A 24,207-nucleotide genomic window follows, 5' to 3' on the forward strand; every position below is an offset into this window, starting at 1 on the left:
CCCCACCCCCAAACTTCAGAACGAACCAGGGAGAATCAGAGACGTTAGCATCAAAGCAGAGCAAAATCCGAGGCTCTGTGTTGTGGCAGGATGGGGGTTTTCTTCCCCCCCACACCTTCACCCTCTCCTTTCCTTCCTCCCCAAAGCCCCCTCCCAGCCCTTCCTGGGAGGAAGTCTGGTAAAATGGAGGAAAGTGACTCTGAGAGCCTTACAATGAATCGTTCTGTCTGACAGGTGTCAATAGTAACAAAAGAAAGTTGTGTTTGTTTTGTAGCTGTTGGGCTCTGAAGGGTTTAAGTCTCCTCCAGGGACCTTCTACATGCAGCCCAGCTCTGCAGGAAGGGCAGAGAAGGTAGAAAAAGGTGATGGGAGAGAGGGGAAAAGACAGGCGGAGAAGATCAGAGACAGAAGTGCTGGATGGATGGCCATGATACTGCAATGAGCTTACAGGTGACTTGGTAGAAAAGTAAAGAAATCTCTGGACTTCCCATCTGGCTTACGAGGATTTTTCTTTCTGGGACTGGATGTTCCTACAGGCCCTCCCAGTTATGAAACAAGGAAGCTAGAGTGTGAAACCAAGTAGGTGGAACCACCACTGGAAGTGTGCTGGTCGGGAACGCAGGCTCGAGCCAGGTTGCCTGGACTGAATCTTGACTCTGACACGTGCTAGGTGTCTGACCTTGAGTAAGTTTCCTCCTCATCTGTAAACTGGGGATGATAACAGTACCTTTATTTTGGGTGCTTACAAGTAAAACAATTATATGTATGTAAAGTGCATAGTGCTAGATAAATCTGTGGTTTTTACTATGGCTTTAAGCAGGGCCATACACGCATGCGCGCGCACACACACACACAGACTTACATTTCCAGTACAAAGTTCACTAGAGGCCCATAGACGCAATTAACAAACATTTGGTTACAGATTCCTTGGAAAAATCTGGGGTAGTTACCACGCCCCTTTACACACAATGGCATAGGAGTATGTATATTCATTAACATGCTGACGCTGAAAGCAGTTCACAATATAGTAAATGAAAAAAAACCGATTGGATATCAAATTGTACCATACGATCCTGTTTTTATAAAAATACACACAAATAAGTATAGGAAAAATTCTGGAAGAGTAAATACAAAAAATTTATGTAATGGTGATCGTCAGAGTGATTTTTATTATTCTCTTTTTGCTTTGCTGTTTTTTTCCTAATCTTTTTAACAATAAGCATGAAGTATTTGTATAATTTGGGGGGGACAGACATAGAAATATAAAGAATCTCTCTCCTTTATGATTCCTTTAACCCACCCTAACAAGGCTGGCTTGCAAATTTCCCTTCTGAGACTTTGGGTGGAGGGTGGGAGAGCACCCTTCATGTTCCCCCCGAACCCACAAAGCCCCAGCCCTGGGTTGTTCAGGACTCGTGGCTCTGGCTGTTGAGCTTGTTGATAACAGGCAAGGCAGTGCTCCTGGATGGCTGCTGTGTCCTCTGTCTTCCTGCTTCTCTGCTGTTGCTGGTTTCATGTCCTGGCCTTTGCCTCTGACGTTTTCACTTTTTTTAAAATCACCTGCCAATGCCCCCGACATTTTAAGCAAAGGGTAAATCTTTAAACTTCCATTATTGAAACCTGGAACAAATAGACACAGAGTTTATAGCTCAAAGGTAGAGGCTGGAAAGTCTGAAGCCTGAGGGAAAAGGGAAGAATGCCTGGTAGCCGAGACCTGGCACTCGAGTCCCAGCTTTGCCTGAAGCCACCTGTGTGTCCTTGGGCAACTAGGACCATCAGTTTCCTCATCTGTAAAGTGGGGAGTTGGGCTAAATCTTCCCTGAGGTCGCTTCCAACTTTAAAAATGTGAGTCTAGTAATAGTTGTAATAATATAATATCATAATATATAATATCTTATATAATATAAAATAATACACTATATAATATAAATAGTAATACTATATAGTATAATAATAGGAACAATATGTTAAAAATAATAAACAGAAGAAGATGTTCCAGCCAGGTTGATATAGATATTAGACTCTCAATCAAAGTATACACACTAACAGAAGGAAAAAAAAAATTAGTAGAAGATTGCATGCAGTGTCCAGAGAATTAATGCAAATGTGGTCTGGAACCTGGATTAACAGATACTTTTCTTTTTTTCAGACTTTTCCATTTGTCGAACAGAGATATAATCTACATCTCACCAAATGAGTGCTTAGCAGACAACCAGACAGTAGTGGTCCAATTTTAATGGGAAATGTGTTCTGATAATAAGGATTAAAATAGTGACAACGAGGGCATGGAAATGGAGACCTCATTGCTGGTCAGTAACTGTGTGTGTGGCCTGGACATGTCACATTGCCTTCCTGGGCCTCATCTCTCTCACTTCTATTTCACAGGCTCATCCTGAGCCTCAGATGAAAGCCTGGCGGAGTGGAAAAAGGGGAGTTTGGAGCTAAGAGATCTAAGAATGGTTCTGGCTCTGCCAAGCATTCGTTAGATGCATGTAGGTGAGTCATTTAGCTTTCCTGAGGCTTGGCTTTCTTGCCTGTAAAATGAGCCAAATAATAATAATGCACAGCATTGTTGTGAGGTCACGTGAAACAACGTACACATAGAGTGCTAAGCAAATGCTGGCAATTATTACCAGGAGATATGGAAAAGTACTTCGGACACTTTTAAAGTGCTATATGAATGAAAGTGTGAGATGATGATAATGAGGATTGATTCACTCAAGAAATAGAGGTCAGCATCTCCTATGGGCACAGCATTGTCTCAGATGCTGGAGCAACGAGAGACAGGTGAGAGGGGCACCGGGCTGCAGAGAGACATGAAGAAGACAACAAAGAGGAAAAGGAGGAAGAAGAGATGTATTTGAGAAGTATATGTGTACAGTGATTGATTGGGGCCTTTCTGGAAACTTAAAAAAAGAAACTTCCCAGTCAAAATCCTCAGTAAATCTTCAGTTCCCTGAGATGACAGCTCTACCGCCCAACAACTGGCCTTGGGTTAAGTCCAGTGACTCACTCGTAAATCGCACCCCTGCCTGTTTCCACCAGTGTGAAAGTTCCACCATCAGATGGGGGCAGCTCACTGTGTTTTATTTAAACAATATGGCTGGGAAGGGCAAACGCATGCAACTGCATCAGCAGCTGGGCTCTCGTGTGCCGTAACCTTGCTGTTTCTCAAGCCCGTGCTACCACGCACACACACGGATTCTTGGAACTGCTGCACAGGGCCCAGCAGACAGGCCCTGGGCTCTACTTTGAGTCCTATCTAGACCCTGGGTTCTAGTCACTTCCTTCCTCATTTTCAGAATTCGTTGGAAACCACTTGCCTGTGTAAGCCGCCGGCACCACCCTGCTTCTGTCAATCATGTCACTTTTCTGTTCCAGTCTGTTTGCTAATCCATTCCTTGGAACAGCCCTAACCCATAGGCAATGGGTTGGACTCCCCACTGAAGTGAGTCACTTCTGGAGGACACTGAGTACTGAGCACTGATTGTTGTGAAAATATGTGTGTCCCTTCTCGGGGACTTACAGAGAAAAAGTTAAGCCTGCTTTCTTTTTAAGAGGGCTGGCTTATTTTGAAGTGACGCCGTCTGTCCACATCACCCAGGCTTCTCCTCAGTTAGGAGAAGAAACTACTGAATATTCTCTCTCCTTTTTGGTATTTATTTTCTTTATAGCCCTGATCCCCCACCCACATTTGTCTGATTTGTTTACATGATTATTGCCCGCACATTCAACCTCTCCCTGCCTAACTAGATCCGAAATGCCCAAAAGCAGGAACTCTGGCTATTTGCAGTCCTGGTGGTCAGAAGCTCAGGGTCCAGTGGGGAATGGAGACATAAACACATGATTCTGAGACAAAGCGGTAAATCCAGTGATGGAGATATGCTCCGTCGTTGTCTCTTTTACGGACTGAGCCCTCTACTTTCTCTGAATCACCCCCATCGAGGACCTAAGGAGCTTAGTAAATGCTGAAGGAATAAAAGCAGATCTGTTTCTACTTAAGGAACTGAGGCTCTGTGGAGCCCTCCTGTCAGAAACTGAAAGGCACCTGCTTTGTGCTAAGAAACAATACTATAAATGATAGAGTACAGACAACCTGGATTGAAAAGCGAACTTATGAAAAGCGAACAAGGAAAAGCTCCAGTGAATGCTGGAGACGTAGAGAAGGGGTCCAGCAGGAGCTGCAGCCGTGGAGGGACTCACAGCTATTGACAGATAAGCATCACCAAGCAGGAAAGGAGTAGGAAAAAAACACCCAACCCTTCTCTCCTCCTACCCTCTGACTTCTAGCCAGAGTCTCCCACTGGCTGCACCCAAGTGGAAGCCAGCCAGGAAGAGATCCTGGGTGATGGAGTCCACAGGGTAAACCTCCCAGGCACAGAGGAGGGCAGCGAAGGCTGGAAAATGGAAATGGAGGAGGTGGGGACAGCCAGCAGAGACCACCAGGACAGTGGGATATGAACCACCTGAGGCTTTCACCGGAAGAATGACAAAAGGAAGCTCACACAGGAAGGCTGCCAAGCTCTAATCATAAGTGTGCCCCTACAGTGTGTAACAGGGATCATTCTCACCATCTTAGCTAAATTAGCAAGTGTAATGAAAATTATATATATTTCATCATATCATTTTTTAGCTGGTCAAGTTTAATTACACCAACATTAGTGGTAAAACTAGGACATTTTGAAAAGTAATGGTACAAGGAAAATATCTCCATTTATCTGTCTGAGCCTCAGTTTCTTATCAACAGAAAGAATAATATCGACCTGATGAGCACGTTCTGAGAATTTAATTAGATGACGTATGTAAGCTGGGATGCACAGGGCCTGGAACCAGAGGCATCCAAATGTAGTTTGTTGCTATTATCATTATGTGTTATTTTACTCATCTGACTCTATTTAACATTGCTACAAATGGAGTTGCTTCTGCATGGGTTTCCCATCATGTGGCTCACTATCGACAAGTTCTAGAATATTCTAACCTGATCTAGAATATTCACCCTATGTATCTGCATAGGGATCCATCAAAAACACAGTGACACCACCATTTGCACAATAGTTTACAGATGAAAAGCCCTTCCACAATCGTTATTGTACTAATTCTTAGAATAACCCAGGAATTAGTATCTGTTTTAAGATAGGGAAACTGAGGCTGAAAGACACATGACCCAGACTTTCTGACTCCAAAATATGTCACAACTGTCTGGCCTCTTACTCCCTCACTATGGCTGTCTATCTACCATTAAGTACTAAGTTCCATGTCAGGATATATTTTAGAATTGACCAAAAAAGTTAATGTGGACTTTAGGTGCAATCAAGTACTCTTTATGAACTTATTTCACAAGTAATTTGTATGGTTCTTCTATCATTTTTTGTGAAAAACCGCTGAAGATCTTAGCCAGTGATTATGTTTCTTTGCTTTATCAGGAGAGATACAGCCTGAGGAAAAATAAGGCCCTACTCTTGAGTTGTTCTGATCCGAATCAACCCATATGATTACCTCAGCATTGGGGACAAACACTCGCAGGTGCCCTGTCCCCTCTGTTTTATCATAACCCCGCAGATATGCCAAAGTGGAACCCTTTAATCATATCTCATGCTGGGAAGGGTGCCCTTCCTTGGTACCAAACCCTTAAAAGGAAAGAACCAGGCTCTCCTCTCCCCTGTCACTCCCTCATTCAAAGGAAATACCTAAAACCTGAGGGATAGAAAAGTGAGATAAGAAAAAGGAGAATATTTTCCAAGCTTCTTAAAGCATCAAATCATGATGTATTTCATCTCTGCCAATTCACATGCAATCAACCTGGGAAATTATACTTAAAAGCCAAAGGTTGGAGCAAGGATCTTTGCAAATGATGACGCTCTATGATTTAGGCAGGTCTCATTCTCATTGCTAGAAAGAAAAATAAAAGAGGAAGACTAAGATCAGACTTGGAATATTTTATTAAAAATAATTTTTTTCTTGTTTTGGTGAGGAAGATTGGCCCTGAGCTAACATCTGTGCCAGTTGCCCTCTGTTTTGTATGGGGGATGCTGCCACAGCATGGCTGGATGAGTGGTGTGTAGGTCTGCGCCTGAGATCTGAACTGTGAACCCCAGACCACCAAAGTGGAGTGTGTGAACTTAACCACTATGCCGCTGGTCTGGCCCCTATTAAAAAAATTTTTTTTAATGCAGGCCATTTGACTGGTGCGGGTGGGGCCTCCAAGGCTACATGAGATCGGATGTGGCAAAGCCGTACAGTTGGGCTGTTCTGGGAGGAAGTGGGGCACAGTGGTTCTCATACACAGTGAGCAGAGGTTTGGAGTCAGATAGGCCTGCTCGAGAGTCCTGGTGCTGCCACTCACCTGCCGAATGGCCTTGGCCCTGTCAGTCAATGCTCCAAGCCTCAGTCTCCTTGTGTAAGATGGTACTCATTATAGTGCAGCCACCTACAAACCATGTGGTGAGATAATGCACACTCAAGTGCTTAGCATAGTGCCTGGCACATTCAAAGCACTCAACAAACTTTACTCATTAGGATGCTTTGAGCTTTCTTGTCACTCAGCTAATTTCAGCACACCAGATTCTGCCGCCCCAATGAGACAGTCAGCATAAAGTAAAACAGAATAGGATGAATTACTCGACCACTCAAATCAACTCTTTAATGTAAACAAGAGCATATTTAATGTTGCTACTTGGAACAGTTAACAATCGACATACAATAGTCTACAAAAAGGTACTGTGAGTTTTGAAGTGGAGGAAGCATACGCCTGAGTCTAGAAAGGCAAAAATAAATATATACTCATGTAGAACATACATTGCATGGATTCCAACAAAATGACGTATTTTCACTTCTTACCCCTGCAAGGCTGACGGGGGTTGGCTTCCTTCCTACCCACTTTGCGGCACAGCAGCCCCATTCCTCTCCTCTCTCTGATTCAATTCAACACAACTTTGTTTAGCTTTGTTTAGGTCTGGTTCCTTCCCTGCGCTGGGCCCTGAGGACACTGAGACGCTCAGGAGGTCACTCTGCCTTCAAGAACTCATAATCTAGTAGGGGAGACAAACATCTACTGGCCTCAGTTTCTGCCAGATCTCATCACAGGGGAGGGTTTACGTGTGGATTCCTGTTCTCAGATGTGAGAGTTTCCAGGGGAAGCTTTAAGCTTGCCTCCTGCCAACAGGCTCATCTGTGTGTCTGCCCAGGTGAAGGAAAGCCATTTGACTGTGCCCTCTCTGGCCTAGGCTTTCTCCTCCCCTTCTGCCATGGAATCACCTCCTCTTCCCTCACCTAAAGTCAGGTAACGGGCCCTTCCCATTTTCAGACACACCCCCACCCCCATCTCCCTTCAACAAGTAAGAAAGAAAAGCTTCGGGGACAGCCAATTTTAGTGAAGAGAAATTTATTCCTACTACAATGTTAAATATCCCCACCACCACCACCAAAGCCTGGCCTGAAGGAAAATCTGCTTGTTGGAAAAGAGGGCAAGGATCAACAGGGATATCAGAGAATATGAGCTCCCATCACCTCCCTGCTTGGTCAGGTTTCAGGCCCTTCAACCCTCTGGAGACCAAATGCAGAGAGCTGAATACAGAACTCTCAAGTCAAGGGACACGGGTGACACAGAGGCGAGGACAAGCCTTTAAGCTATCAGAATGGGAGGGTGTCCCTATTTATTCAGTATTTCCCTGATAACTTTTTATCCCCTAAGCAATTGCTGTACATTTCGCCTGTTCTCTGTGCGTAGAATTTGTGATTTCTTTTTGACTCAGTTACTTCATAGTCATGAAATAGTAAAAGCTATAAATTCCTTTTTCCCCATACACATACATATCTAGACACCTTCTCAATTATTCTGATTAGATCCTAAAATTATCTTCCCATCCCAACTCAGTTTAGAGCTCAAGTAACAAATTCGCCAAATTCCCCTCATACAGAACTTTGAGCCCGCTCTCTTTCACAAGACCCACAACCAAATGGGAGCCACAGTGTCGGAAGAAGCAGGGTAAGTGCACGCGTTTCTGAATGAAAGTGAGACGCCCTCTCTGCTGGTCCAAGTTCTGCTGCCATTACTTAGAACAGTCTGATTCTCTACCTGAAAGGTTCTTCCTTTTTGGTGAGTGAGAGAGAAATATTTAGTGCATAATGGGAGTTCTTTGAGTGAAAGGTAATATCGTAAATAAGAAACACTTCTTTCTTTATAATTATGGAGAAATATAGTGACAACTGTTTAAAATCATTACGCAGTAGTAGAGGATCTTACGTTATTGAACTGCATTTTATACACAACTCTGAATAACATCTGGGTGGAAAATTAATTGCAAGGATCAATTTATGGTCATTTAAAAAAAATTTGATTATCTAGTAAAATCTAGCAGGCAAGTGGCTTCAGCAAAATTATTACTTCGGGTGAAAATAACACTACAAACACATGGCAGAGCCCCAGAAGATTATTTCACACATACAGAAGTTTGTTTGTAAGTATGGAGCAAAAGACTTTCCAAGTGTGAAAACTAATTATATACCAGAGCTAAACATTTTGTTATTATTTAAATAAAACATGTCTTTAAATATGGAATTCTTTGGAAAACTCACTTCATTGTCCAAAATTATGCAGACCATTTTAGTTTTTTAATCAAACAAGGAATATGCATTCTAGCTTCCCAGGGGATCTTCCAATTGAACCGGGCAAAGAGTTCATCTCTAGAGCGTACTTAGGAAAAACATCCAATGGCCGAGGCCCAGCAGCAACTGTATCCAAACGAAAACGCTGCTGGGGACGCACCCAGAAAGAGCATCAACCCTTGCTGACTTCTCTGCTCTCCCCGTCCCCGTTAGCCTTTAGGGTGAGTAAATGAGTGTTGGGTGAAGTCTCTTGGGGTTCAGAAGATCTTGCACTCATTAATGGAGAAGAACCTCCTTCTGTTGCGTCTCCTGGCTTGGTTGACGGCAGTTCGGACGGCACACTCAAATACCTGCTGTACCCCCCGGTTGCTAAGGGCTGAGCACTCCAGGTAGCCCTTTGCTCTCACATCCTGGGCCAGTCTCTTCCCTTCTATGGCATTGATGCAGGACGCCCTGTGGGGCCCCACCTCCCGCTGGTCAGTCTGGGTGGCCACCACTAGCACGGGGGTACAGGGCAAGTTGCTCCTGATTTCACCAATCCACTTGTTCTTCAGGTTCAGGAAAGAGTTATGGTTGGCCACGGAGTAGCACATTAGCACCACATCTGCCTGCTGGTAGGATAGCGGGCGGATGCTTCTGAAGGCATCGTTGCCAGCTGTGTCCCAGAGACCCAGGCTGATCTGTATGCCATCCATGAAGACGTCCACACCCGTGTTCTCATACACTGTGGGCTTGTAGGCCTCCGGGAAGGTCTCTGAGGTGAAGCGCACCAACAGAGAGGTCTTCCCCACGGCAGAGTCTCCTACCAGCACACACTTGATGGAACTCAGCATCTTCCCAGCCTGCATCCTTAGTTATTTAAGACTTCAGAATCCCGAGGAAAAGAGCCCTCAGTGGGCTGCTGGAGCAAAGGCCATTCAACAAGGGGGATAAAAACCAGATGCGTTTGTGTTCTCAGGACCTCTGACAGCAACTTGCAGAATGTTACTTCTCCCCATCCATCTGAGGAAGACGCACGATCTACTTTGAAAACCTCCAAGGGCTAGTCTTCAACTGGAACAGAAAGAGAAGGGGGAAAACTAAGTCTTTCTCTTTTGATGACGGGGCGCTTCCTCATTGGCAAACTGGTTAAACATGACACCCACCTCAGTGTAGCCGTCAGACCCCACTCGCCCAACCCACTCTTCCCCCCAACAAAGAAGCTTGGATCGGTTATCCCCCAGCACAAGCACCCACAGCTCCACCCAGTCAAGAAGCAGAAGCTGACTTTATCTCTAAAATCAGCCTAGTGATAAAAACACAAGCAACCGCTCTGATCACAACATGAAAAAGACCTCAATAGCAACCTGGTGTGTGAATGAGACGTTGTCAAACAGCTCTCTGTTGGCTTCTGCTCCAAGAAGCGAAGGCACCTGACAGCGCTCTGCGTCCCCTTCAGTCTCTAACGCATCCCAGCCACTTTGGGAACTGCAAGAAAGAAAAAAATGTAATAAGCGGCAGCTACTATAAACACTTCCCTTCATCTATTGGTTAATCAGCCAGTCCTTGGTTTATGTGGGAATTTGAGGTTGAAGACAAGAAATTACCAGAACTCTAAAAATTTGCTATGATTTTTTCCCTTGAGGTTTTTCCAAAAACTGGCTACAGATGTAATGGAAAGGGCACCGTCCTTGGTGTTTTCTGCATCTGAAATAAGACTCCATTATCTCTACAATGACAAGGCTTTGAGACATGTTACTGGATCTCCAAGCCTCAGTTTACACCTCTGCAGGATTGTGATAAATTTAGGAACCGCTTCTCAGAAATGTTGTAAAGATTAAATTCTCTTTCTTTCAATGTCTCTGGACAGCTACCTGTATATCCGGAATTCTGCTATGCCCTTGGTTAAACCAAATAACTTTCCTAAAAGCAACCATATTCAGTGACTGTCACTTAAACAGGGCTACATAAATATGACGGAATCTGAATTTCATAAAAGGATCAAACAAATTCTCGTTTACTGCAGGTGAGAGAGCTCCAGACAATGAGACCAGCCTTGGGGACAGCGTCCGTCTGCCAAAGGACATCATCACAAGGCCAGCCCAGCTTCAAAGGAAATGTGTTTCCGATCAAAATTCTAAGTAAATGTTATTAACACAATCTGAACTTATAACCTCCCACACTGGCAATCTTCCATGTCACACGTAATATAGTTTTTAAATAATTTTTAACACAATTTTTAAAAATTACTCGTCTAAATCCTGACATTCCCTTCCAAGACATTTTTATCCTTGTCAATCTGCTGTCTCTGTTTCATTAAACATAACAGCCTTTGCAAATGAGTTAATCAAATAAATAATAAACATCACTTTCATGTGCTCACTTTTTAAACCACATATAAGCTGGATGACCTTGGCCAAGGTACTCAAACTCTCTGAGCCTTGGTTTCTTCATAAAAATGAGAATAAGAAAAGTACCTTCATGCAGTTATCGTAAAGATTTGTCAGTGTGCGGAAAGTCTGGCTTAACCCAGAACCTGGCACATGGGATCTATAGCAAGGCACCATATTTTTCTATTTCTACTACTATTTATTTAAAATGCTAAATATTGCATGTCCATAGCACAGGGGCTGGGATGTCAAATTTTCTGCTGGACTCTACCTAAAGACTCACATCAGGTCCTTCTCAGACACCAGGGTCCTGGAAACCTCTTCGTCACCTGATCTTTGAGCAACGTTTCCTTGGGAGCTCCCTTGGGTCTCAACTTCAGCTCCTTAGACCTACGAATGACTTAAGTGGATGCATCTGTGACCCCTCAGCACTTAGTCTGGGCCAAGACCTCTTAAGATATCTTTTAAGTTTGACTTTGACCCCAATGTAGCAAAACCAGAACTAGGAAAAATGTGCACATGTCAGGATTTTGGTTATTAAATAAAATCTTTCTAATAGATCAAGTAAAGCCAAATTTCCTAAGGAAACATCTGCAAAAGGAAATTAATGAGGTAAAATCATTAAGAAGACGGGCTCTAAAATCTGACAGATCTAGAACTGAATTCAGGCTGCCCAACCGACTCCCTGTGCGGCAATCTTGGAGGAGTTTCGTAACCTCCCTGTGCCTCAGTTTCCTCTGTAAAATTGAGGAAATAGTATCTATAACACCAGGTTGTTGAAACGATTGTGTGCTTAAACGTAAAAAATCCTTAGCATGGTGCATGATGCAAATATACTGTATGCACACAGGCAACACTGAGCAAACACACAGTAAGAGTCCTTATTATTAATGTCATTGTCAAATAGTAACTACTAAATATGATGGTAAACAATTATGAATTATAAGTAGGGAATTTGAAGTAGCACCAAACAGCTTTCTCCTGCAAAGGGTGCCCTGGGTATCTTACGCCAAGCTATGACTACAAAAAATATACAGATATAGGATTTCTTCTGGTAGCATAAAAAAAAAAAATGAGCAAAGAAATTCATGTCTGAGTTTTACCACGCAGAGAGCTCCAAAGAATCAGGCTGGAGAAAAGGCTCTGTTCAGTCAAGTGACCTTCCTTCCCCAGCCAGTTCTGGCACCAAGAGGCACATCAAGTCAGCTCTCAGGGCCTCAGTTTCTCAACTTGTAAAGTGGTTAGATGAGATTAGCTTTCTCTGTGGTTCTATCAAAACAGGCCAAAGGAGAAATCTTTATTGCCTGCCACAGTGAATACAGGAACATAAACCTCTGCCTTATTCCAGAGCAGTAAAGACGGATGATAAACCTGGATGATATGCATAGCCTTCAGCAGATGGCTAAATATGGAGCTGGGAGAGGAGGGGCAGGGAGGAGCTCCAGTCTAGATTAGAGCAATACCCTATATAGACATGCCAGATCAGACAGCGTGCCACATGTGCCCAAGACGGAGCCGCTGGGTCACATCGTCAGTGTGGAAGCCTAGGGGGCTTGATTTCAGTGAAATTTCTCCTTAAAGGGAGAGATTCTCCCTAAAAGGGCTTTTGGGTGAAAAATAGAAGCACGTTTTCAGCAGTATTTCACAAGTGGCTAACTGGCAGGGGCACCCCAGTCATATGTCTCTCAGTGCAGAAGAGTTACCAAAAGTGACTTCAGACAGCGTGGTGACTGATGCCACAGTGTGAACCTTTTAGGACTTAAATCAGATTGGAATTAAGGAACCTTCAATCCCAAATCTCTCAGGTCTCCATAACTTGACTTCTCTTCCCTTTCTCCTCTTTTTAACATTTTCACAGCAAGAATGCCATCAACAGGCCCCAACGGTTCGCACACAGAGCAGGAGGGAAGGGAGGCTCAGTCTTGTGAAGGAAAAGGTGTTGGGTGCTCCTGTCTACTACAGCAAAGGGTCAAAGGCCGACAAAAGGGAGAGCTTAGAGAGGAGGCATCTAAGCCACTGCATCTCCTGGAGAGCTGAGGGCTGTCCAGTAGGAAATCCCGGTTTCACTTTAGCCTCAATTCTCATCCCACTAACAGACACCCACTCTTCACTATCACTCTTTCTTCAGACACACTCTGTGCTTCTCTATTTGCCTGGAAAGTCCTGCCCTCCACCCACCCCTCAACTCCCACCTCTTCTTGAGAGTCTCCTTTGATCGCTGACCCTCTGGCCCTGCGCCTCTAACACAGCCATCATCACACTGCCAGTCGTCTTGTGCTTATCCCTCGGCTGTAAAACGGGAATAAGATCCGCCCTCCCTTCCTCACAGGGAGCGTATGAGGATCCGCTGCAAATGATAACAATACAGCAATAATTCGGGTTTGTACTTTCACAAGACTGTACCTTTGGAAAGACTCTCTTGTTTGCTCTGCGAGGAAGCCCCTTCAGAACCACAGAGCCCAAAATAAAACTACGGTGAAATTAGGATGAGCTAATTATTATTATGGCAGGTTTTAGGTTATGTGGGCTTTGATTGAGGTGGCTTACTTCAAAATGCTGATAAAATCTTCACAGTCTTTCAAAAATATGAACCCACGGCAGCCAGCGGCCAGGGACAGCTTGTCAGTTACAGAGAATGCATCTAAATGTCATCCTGCTCAGAAGAGCTTTGGTGAAGGACCTGCGCTGGCAGCAGCCGAGTCGCTCATTACAGAAATTGATTCTGCTGTGAGTCTGACACATTCCCAGGATTAGGAGATCATCATGCTCCTCAGCAACCCATCTCCCACCAGCACCTTCCATCCGCGACCCCTCCACAGCCTAGCAGGGAGGCCGTGGCATGAGCAGGCCTTGCTCAGGATGGGTGAACCCACGGAGAGCACCCCATCTGGCAAGGGCGGCTGGGTGCTTCCTTTCCTTTCTTTCTCTTGAGGGGAAAGAGAATCAGTTCAAGAAATCTTAAGCAACTTACTAATAAAAAATCGTGACCTTCTCTAAATTTTATCACTCCAAGCTCTTATTCAGTTTTCATTCTCTAATGTATATATACTTGTGTATATCTTCTAAGCATTTTTTTCAGATTTTAAAAAAATTTTATTTTCAACATAGTCTACATACTTGCCAGGTTTTCAATAAATAGCTTTCCATTGTTTCAACAATTCCTAATTGCACAGCAATTCCCCACTGCTGGCAGAGGCTTTGAGTTAGTTCCAGTATTTCAGTAATTACAGTCCCAGTAACTGATAACTGTACCATTTTTTATATATACGCACACACACAAATATATACATATATATAAACATACATATATATAAATTACTTTTATGTGGACAATTTTCTTGGGGGATACATTGACAAATGTGGCATTACTGGGTCATTTTGTGAATTCTGTTTACATTATTAAGCATCTTCCAGGGGCCATACCAAGTACTTTGTTGTGTATTATTCATTAGCTGTTTTACTCATTTAAAAAAAATTGTTTAGGGCTTCCCGTGTGGCAGGTACTGTAACAGGTCCTGAGAGCATCATAGTGAAGAAGAGAGTTGATGCCTTCATGGAGATTACTGTTTCGCCACTACAGAGCTTCAGGAGGATGAGAATCTTGCTATAGTCACACAGCGAGGAAACAGCAGAGGTAAAGTTAGACCCAAACAGAGTCTGACCCCAAAGCTGCAGCAGCTCCACGTGTCCTCCCCACCCTGTAATTTCTGTCAGTCCTATCCGAGGCGTCTCAAATAAACTACGCTTCCTAAGCAGACCCAGTTTCAAGACATTTTTCTAGCCATCCCCTCCAACCAGGTCCCTACTCGTATTCTCCCCCTGCAAAGAAGGAGTTCTTGATATTTTACAAGAAGTGTGCCGGGTCTTGATCTGGAAGCAGGGCCCACAAGTGTGTTCAGTTTGTGAACATTCATCAAGCAGTAGACCTAGGATGTGTTCACTTGTCTGTATGTAGATTAAACTTCAGTAAAAAGTATTTTTAAAAATAAGGTTACTGCCACTGCTGCGACCATCTTCTCAAGTAGTATTTTATCTTAAGTTTCATCTTGCAAGAGTTCATTTCACTAATTCTCAACCCTACTTTAGTAATTCCCCTGAGTGTTTATAATTGCTACACATAATGACTAAATCCTCCCTCAAAATCACAAAAGGAAATCATTTTTAAATCAGTTTATTTTTATACACAGATCATCTCAATTCCAAATGGATTTTGTTCTGAAAGTTCACTTGCAAGATGCTGGTTTGCAACTTTCAATACATGTTCTCCAGAGTCAAGGTTCTAGGCCGTATTTACATTGCTAAGCCTGAAGCCTATTTAGCCCCATTCTAGTTTAATTAAAACAGAACATCACCAGGCCCTGAGGCCTCCCATGATCCAGGCACCCTAAGCCTCTCTGAGTCATGAACCCTGCCCCTCTGACCCCCAGGCCAAGTAGAGACCATGGCACCCTTCCCCTCCTCTGTTCCAGGTACCCTGCCCTGACTGGTCCCTTCTACTCCTAGGAGCACAGTAATCGAGTTGTCACCACAGGTCTACAGTTCTCAATCTGGTCCAAGTAGAGAGCCAAAAACAAGACCAGGCAGCCAGGCAACTACCCAGAGCACCATTAAAAGACACTAGAATCTCGTCTCAAAACTAAGGTGATGGGAAAATGTAGTTACCACAGCTTTTCTCAAAGTGGTTGGAAGGAATATTCTGAAAAACTACTTGGAGTTGAGGGTGCAGCCCCCACGGGGCATGCTCTGGGAAGGTCCCAGGTCTCTGAGCCGCTCTCTGAGGACTGTGAATCGCTTTTAGTGAAGGACTCATGTCTTCCCCATTAGCAATGCATGTTTGGGGGCCCAAGCTGAATTGTTCAAGCACAGAGAAGAGAGGCAGATATATGCATATCTAACCTTTCTATGACATAATGATGCTATAAAGCAAGATTGTCAGACTACGCTAACCCACGGGCCAAACCCTCCATCAGTTTTTGTATGGCCTGCAAATTAAGAATGGTTTAGACATTTTTTAATTGTTGAAAAAATCAAAAGACCAATATTTCATGATCTGAATATTACATGAAATTCAAATTTCAGCATTCGTAAATAACATTTTACTGGAACACGGCCATGCTCTTTCATTTATATATTATCTATGGCTGCTTTCTTGCTACAACTCAAGGAGACTTTATCGCCCACAAAGCCTAAAATCTTGACCATCTGGCCCTTTACAGAAAACGTTTGACAACCACGCTGTATAAAGAGAGGCGATTCAGCGTAAGGAGAGCACAGACTCTGGGGTCAGGCAGGCTTGCATTTGGCTCCAACATCTGCCACTTACTAAGTGATCATCGGCAAATTACTTAACCTCTCTGAGCTTCAGTTCCTTTGTCAACAGAGGCAGTATAGCACAGTGATAAAGAGCACCGACTCTGGGACAGTACTGCCTCCCTGCTCCACTAACTACTGGCTGTGTGATCTCGTGAAAGTTACTTAACCTTAGTGACCAAAGTTACCTGGCCGTAGCTTCTCTGACTGTAAACAGGCAGTAATGATAGTACCTGTCGTGCAAGGTTATCGTATGGGAATAAATGGGTTAGTGCATGTCAAGCACATAGGACGGTGCCTGGCACAGAGTGAGTACTATAGAAGTATTTACTATTATTTACCTTAAAGGGTTGTTGTAGGATTATAAGAGCTAGTGTATGTCACGAGCCTAAAACAGTACCTGGAACAAAATAGGTCCTCACAAACCGTAGCTGCTATGACGATGCTGATAGAACCACTACTATAAAACCCAGAAGAAGGAGCAATGAATTCTCTGGAGGTGGGAGAATAGAGTGGTGATTAGGGAATCCTACATTTAAAAGGTGATATCTATACCATGCTAAGTGAAAGAAGTTAGGTGGAGAAAGTTAAATGCCTTATGAACTCATTCATAAATAGAAGATAAAAACAACAAACAAACACAGAGAGACAGAGATTGGACTGGTGGTTACCAGGCGAGAAGAGGGGAGGGAGGAGGGAGAAAGGGGTGATTCACACACGTGTGGTGATGGATGGTAATTAGTCTTTGGGTGGTGAACATGATGTAATTTACCCAGAAATCAAAATATAAGGATGTACATCTGAAATTCATATAATGTTATAAACTAATTTACCTCAATAAAAATAAATAAATAAAATAAAAGGTGATATCTGATCTGTAGGATGAATAAGATTTTGACAAGCAAAGAAGGAGAAAAAAAGACATGGAGAGGGAGCATGTGCAAAGGCCCAGCAGCAGTGAAGTACATGTTTGGGTTGGGGAAGTGGAAGTACATAGTTCAAGGAGGCTGCACTGAGGGATGCTCAGTGGGAAGTAGGAAGAGGACAGTGGAGGGAGTTATGGGAAACGAAACTGTGTTTGTTTTCATACAATCCAAAATTGTTTTTAGCTTGTCAGCATTTATAGCATACCGTTAACTCCATAGCCGATGAAAATCTCTGGGCCTTTTGCACGTATACTCTTACCCATCCACTCTCTTTTCACTGAAATCCCACCTGTTCACTAGAGTTTTGGGGCACCTGTTATGCGTCAGACATTGTGCTACACAATAGGGCTGATACCAAGTTGAATAAGACGCAGTCCATGCCCTCAAGAAACTTCAAGGCTAAAGGGCAATTCAAGCATAAAACTCAACGAGTGTCCAAATGAGGAGCACATCAAGTGCCAACAAAGTAAAAAAGTGCTGCTTGCAGCAGGCAGGAATCAAGAAAGGCTTTGCAGAGGCCACAATATTAGAACATGGCCTAAAAACAATAGAGTTTGAGATGCACAGAGATGAAAGGGAAAGAGAACCATGACCAAGGGAAGACGAACTCTTGGGGCGCGTAAGAGGACGGCGAGCAGCTCGGCTGGGCTGAGATGTAGAGTCCAGAATGGGAGATGAAGCTGGGCTTTAGGAAGCGCATTGCTGTGGCAGGTCAGGCTGGATTACAAGGGGAAGGCTCAGAGAGGCGAGTTTGGAAGTCCCTGGAGGAATACAAGAGAGTGGGAACAAGGAGGCTTTATCTAGGAGGGATGCTAGGAGGCTAGAAAGGAGGGGAAAGGGACCTTAGAGTATCCGTGAGTTAGAACCGACACAGGCCTGTGATGAGAAGACTCTGAGGCCCCAGGCTGGGGGCCTGGGAGGAAGCCAGTGGCAAGAGGAACTGCTGGAGGAGAGACGGGGCCGTGAGACCAGGCGGAGAGTTCAGTGTCTCAGACAGAGGTGCCGAGAGATTTCAGGAGAGCCCAGGGGCTGTGGGCACATCAGAAGTGATAAGGATGAGTGGGAAGGGAAGCAGTGGTGGCAGCCAGGACAGTGTTTATTCTTTCCTGAACTCTGACGTGAAATACTCAGTTACACACGTGTTCTTGTCTACGCTGTCTATAATGGGGAAAAAAGTTATCCAAAAAAGGTGGTTCTTGGATAAACTACTTAGTTTATTCCTATGATCAATATCCTTTAAAATAGCAGTGTAGAGATACATTAACTGACACAGGAAAAGCCTCCCTAAGCTGAATGGGAAAAAAGCAGGTTTTAAAATATGTCCAGTATGATTCCATAGATACGAGAAAGTCTAGAGCAATGTGTCCCACCATGCTAAGGTGAACTGTCTCAGGTCCCAGGACTGTAGGTGAGTCTCATTTTCTTCTCCTTGCTTATGTGCATTTTAAAATATTTCTGCAATAAGCGTGTGTTACTTGCGTGACGTTGAAGTGCTTTGAAGTGTTATTTCGTTTTTTAAGTTTGGCTTGGAAGGGAAAGAAAAGGCTGATGTGAGATCCCCTGAGGCTATAGAGGGTCTCTATGAGCCCCCGTCAGTGTCCAAAGACAAAAATTTTCTAGATCTGGACAGCTGAATTTGCTTAAAATTCCTAGAAGCACTATCTCTGGCTTCTGGTTCCTTTGTAAAGGTCTGTCATGGAAAGAAGACAGGCAGAGCTGAGTAATTCTGCCTCCTCTCACAAACATTCCAAGCCTGGGTATTAGATGACATTAAGGAACTCTTGGTAATTTTCTTAGGTGATAATCATATTGTGGTCATATATATTTTTTTTCAGTCCTTATCTGAGAGGAGAAACGAATATGGTGTCTGGAATTTATTTTAGATCATTCCAGAAAAACAACACAACAAGAAGTAAGGATGATAGATGAAATAAGTTTGAGAAAATGTTGAGAACTGTTGAAGTTGAATGATGGGTACATGGGGGTATATTAGTCTATTCTCTCTACTCTTGTGGATGTTCAAAATTTTTCATGATAAAAGTTTTAAAGAGTGGGGTCTTTTGTTTTCTGTAGCATTTTGTCCAAGCTGTAGTTTTATTCTCATCTTTACTTATAGAGAAAATGCAGAAAAATATCACCCCCCCCAAAAAAGTATAAATCATGCAACAGTGATTTTTCAAGTATTTGAAGGAATGCTGGTGCATCAAATAACATGAGTGACGTAGGGCAGACAGTGCAAAGGCTTACAGCCTGCCTCCCAGTGGAAGGGATGTGGAGGAGGAAAAGCAGCAGCCCTTGGGAAGGAGCCCCACCAAACCATAGAAAGGAAAACTGGAGCTTCAAGTACACGCTCTACCTGCCTCTCAATAAGACATCATCATCTGTGCCCAGGAAGTAAGTGTCTCTTCTAGAAAAATTCTAACCAAGGGCTACTCTTGGAGTACTTTGAGGTTACCTGAACTCAACTTCCTGACTTGTACAATCACCTGCACTAAGGAGGGCCCTTGGCCCTTCTTTCTCCAATTCTGCAGAATTAGCTCTTTGCAAAAGAGCAAAAAGTCATAATGAAAATAACTGAAAAAGAAAAGAAACTCAAGAGTGAAAATGTATTACCTATGCAAAACCAGATCACAAATCAAAGTAACTATGAAAGTGACAAAGACCCTCTGACCTGGTGGTCCTTTTTGTCTGAAAAGGTGAGGGGGCACTGGGGCATTTCTGCTTTAGGATTTTACGTTTTCCCCTTAGACTTAAAAGTAGCTCCCTGTCCAATCTTTACTTACAGTGAAAATATGAAATCTTCCATGTATCTGGGTAGACCTCCACCAAGCCTGGATCCCGCCCAGCTCTAAAGCAACACCTATGACGAAGAAAACCATCACGGCCCAGGGTTTCCCCATGCCCGAACACAGCAACCACCACCACCACCTCTCAACACGCACATTCAAGCCATTGGTGGTGAACAGCATTCCCTCTCTTATTTGCTGATCCAATCAGACTGAAGATGGCCTCCCCGTACTGGCTAATTTCTTACCTCATTTTCTCTGGACCATTTCTACTACACCTTTTTTTCTGATTATAAAATACATACATAATGTAATATATACATAATGTGTATAATACATACACATTATAGAACATTTCAAAACTACTGAACTATCTAAAGGACAACTAACTAGTTGGAGAAAACCAACTGCCACCTAGAACCAAAACTGTGAGATATTAGTGTGACTTTTCCTGTTTCTTTTTTTCAGTGTGTCATTTTTTTCAAAACTAATATCCTAATTTATACATAGTTTGGCATCTTGCTTTTTTTATTTAAATCTACATCATAAATATTTCCTATACCATTAAGATTCTTCAAACATAATTTTAATGACTATATAATATTTCATTATACGAACATAATATTTACTTAACAAATTGTCTATCGTTGGACACTTAAATTGTTTCTAATTTTTACTATAACAGCACTGAGTGAACATTTTAAAAATAAATTTGTGTAAATATATGATTATTTCTTTAGTATAAACAGATATGAGTGCAATTACTGGAAAAAAAGAGATGAAAAACTTGGACCAATTTCTAGTCCATAAGCAGTGTATCAGAGTGTTCATTTTATCACACTATCAACTATCATTGGATATAATATTTGCCAGTTTGATCTATTTTCATTTGCATTTCATTTATGACTAGTGAAAATTAAAATTCATCTGTTTATTGACCACTTATATTTTTTATTTTGTAAGTCATCTGTTCTTCCAACTTTTCTAGCAAGGTGGCCATCATTTTTCAATGATTTTTAAAATCTTTTTAGAGATAAAGGATATTAATCTTTTCTTGGTTAAATAAATATGTTGCAAATTTGTATATATATATATTTTGTGCCTGTGTATTCTGGGAATTCCCAAAATTCCTGGCACTCCTCCATCATTGATCAACCCCTAAACAGAATGTAAAATAGCATGTCCCCTGATGTGGAAAGAAATGTAGCATATTTCGACGCCTGAAAGGTCATCTAGTTCAACCCACTCATTTCCCGCATGAGGGAACCAAGACCTAGAGAGGAAAGTGGTTTAGCTCCTGGGGGCTGACTTGAGGCCGAGAAACCAGATTGCCTGAGTCAGCATTCTTTCCATCTACACAGGATTTTTTCAAATATATATTACATCTACCTTTTACATCCCATACTTAATTTCCTTAATATTTTAAATGCAAAGCCCATATAGATAACTTAGATAGATCTTCCAAATTGGTGATATTTTACTCAAAAGCTGGCTCCCAGTTTTAATATAAAAATACTTTTCAAACAGATATTGCCTTTCTCATTAACTTCGTTTGAGAGATAGATCATCTTTCTTTAGGGTAGATCATTCAGCCTTCCAACATTCTCCAGAATTAGGATAAATCCTTAATTTACAAATTGCTCAAACTAGAAAAGAAGTCAAGGTATTTTGTTCTGGATATTTAGCCCAGAGCGCTGATTAGAGTGAGGTGATTTAGTTTTCAGGTTCAACATATAAAATTGCTGATATTCCATAGTTTGCACAGAGCCCAGGTTGGGGAGTCAGGGTCTTGGTTAGATTTTCATCTCCATTGCTGATTAGCAGAATAATTTTGGGTAAGTCACATAATCAGAACTGCAAAATGTGGGTAATGACGCGTAGATTCTTAAGGCAGTTAAAAAGAATCTAGCTCCCATGCCCAGTGGAGTGCCTGACCCTTAGTGGATAAGGATGACAATAAACACTCACATGGTACCTACAATTGGCCAGACACTATTTGAAGTGCTTTATGAAAATTAGCTCATTCATCATGGTGACAATACTATGGCGTCAATACCATTTGCCTCATTTTACATCCGGGGAAACTAAGGCAGAGAGATGTAAGGTAACCTGGCCAAGATGACAAGCTAGTGAGGAGGGCGGCTGGGGTTTGAACCCTAGTAGGCTGGCCTCCAAGCCCATTCGTAGAGCTGTCTCTACCCCCCCTCCCACTGTCTTTCATTTGGGGGCAGCCTACCTACCTTTGCAACCTTGATGAAACGAAGCAATCTGCTAGGATTTGAATGTTTGTGTGCCCCTAAAATTCCTGTGTTGAAATCTAAGCTCCAAGGTGATGGTATTAGGACATGGGGCCTTTGGGAGGTGATCAGGTCATTAAAATGGAGCGCTCGTGAATGGGATTAGTGCCGATCTTGGATTTTCCAGCCTCCAGAACTGTCAGAAATAAATTTCAGCTGTTTATAAGCCTCCCAGTCTATGGCATTCTGTTACAGCAGCCCGAAGGGACTGAGACACAACCCTAAAATAAAGGCAGGCGGTGCAGAGGGAGAGATGGAAAGACGTTTTTCAGGTGGTGGGTGATTTCTTTCTTACTACAGTCCTGGTTTCTAACAACATTTAAAAGATTTCTCCCTTACGCAGACACTCACACACCATTGGTAGATGTGTAAAAGAGTGCCATCTTTGTGAAAGGCAATTTGACAGAATCCAGCAGTGCACTTAATGTGTTTGACACCCAGTTGATCATTTTTTAATCTCCCTCATCTATGACAAAATTAGTTTCAGTAATAATGTGTAAGAGTCAGGAACAATCATTATTTTCTTGATTCATTCTTTAGCTTTAAAATGAACAAATAACAATTTAAGAAATATAAATTTCAACTTTAGAAGTATTGTTCAAACACAGTAAAATATTTCATGTATGAACTAAAACTTGCATTTATCAGTCAAAAATATTACACTTTGCAGTTTGCAGTCTGCTTCACTGTTTTACATTTAAACACCCAGCTCCAGGAAGTCACAAAGAACCACAGAACTGAAGTAAACCAAGTGCTGTTTCAGAGTGTCTATAATCATTGTGCCATCGCTCTTCATTTTGAATCTACTGTTTAAATTTAGGAATATGTAGTGCCATAGGGATGAGAATTGCGATCTGCCCCTGAAGTCAGCTCTGATGGAATCCATACACACCGCTAAGAACTCACGCTGACTTTATCACTGCCAGGCATGGTGATAATAAAAAGCAGCCCTACAATGGTTTTATCATGGGTTTCAAATTCTCAGCGGATGATGTACTCCCTTATTGCTGGTGCCTAAAGTGGACACCCTCCATACCCTGCCTTTGGCATGCCCTTGCCAGTAGCTATCAAAATTTTAAATGCATGTACTTTTTAACCCAGCAATTCCAATTCTTTAAACACATTGCCCTGTTGTCCCCACATAAGTAGTCAAGATGTATATGCAAGAATTTTCATTGCATTATTCGTAACAGCAAAAAAAGGACTGGGCATAATTGAAAGGTCCATCAAGAGGCAGTGGTTGAATTAATTCTGCCATGTCCATACAATGGAATCCGATACAGCTTTAGAAGGAATTAGGTCAGCCTATATGTGTTGCGCAGAAAGGGTACTCATGATATATTAGTAACTGAAAAAAAACAAGCAGTTGAATAATTTGGTAAGGATCTCATCTATGTAGAGAAATAAACGCACAAGCCTGATGTGATGCCCTTAAATGCCCAGAATGGGCAAAATGGGCAGAAGGACATTGGTCCAGGCAGAGGAGACATATCTGTGCAATGGTGGGCAAGTCCAGGCTCACTGTGAGTTCTCAGTTCACCTTACACACGTCCCTCCATAAATAAAACTGTACTGGGGGGACGGAAGTTATGCCTGAGTTGTCTAAGGGAGAAGAGGAGCACAGAGGAATACCCTAAGAACACAAGTTTGCACAGCCTTTCTCGGGTTCTTTAAATCCCCTTTTGGAATATAGATGTATGCACTTTCTGCATGGATTATATTGCAGATATAACACACAGCAGTGGGATTAAATACGTCCCTAGATCTCCACTTCAGATCAAGGACTTGCAGAAACTGGGAGAAACAAGTCCACAATGACCCTGACGCTATCAGGATCCTCCAGAGCCAAGTTCTTTTTAACTGTTAATTCATTGCTCATGCATACATAATGCTCTATTCACATTTAGTTCCAAAT

The 24,207-nt window shown here is 42.6% G+C and overlaps 1 protein-coding gene across 2 annotated transcripts in view; it reads right to left on the reverse strand.

Moving 5' to 3' along the window:
* Positions 1 to 8,691: 8,691 nt before the first annotated feature.
* The window catches only part of LOC124232963 (rho-related GTP-binding protein RhoH), a 34,959-nt gene continuing 19,443 nt past the window's right edge, over positions 8,692 to 24,207 (reverse strand). For both annotated transcript variants that reach the window (XM_046649930.1, XM_046649931.1), the window contains exons 2-3: positions 9,951 to 10,071; positions 8,692 to 9,657 (exon numbers count right to left, since the gene is read on the reverse strand). In XM_046649930.1, coding sequence (XP_046505886.1) covers positions 8,862 to 9,452 — 591 coding nt within the window. In that variant the 5' untranslated portion in view covers positions 9,453 to 9,657; positions 9,951 to 10,071 and the 3' untranslated portion in view covers positions 8,692 to 8,861. The remainder of the gene's footprint in view (positions 9,658 to 9,950; positions 10,072 to 24,207) is intronic.

This window comes from Equus quagga, unplaced genomic scaffold (genome assembly GCF_021613505.1).
Source record: "Equus quagga isolate Etosha38 unplaced genomic scaffold, UCLA_HA_Equagga_1.0 146_RagTag, whole genome shotgun sequence".
NCBI lineage: Eukaryota > Metazoa > Chordata > Mammalia > Perissodactyla > Equidae > Equus > Equus quagga.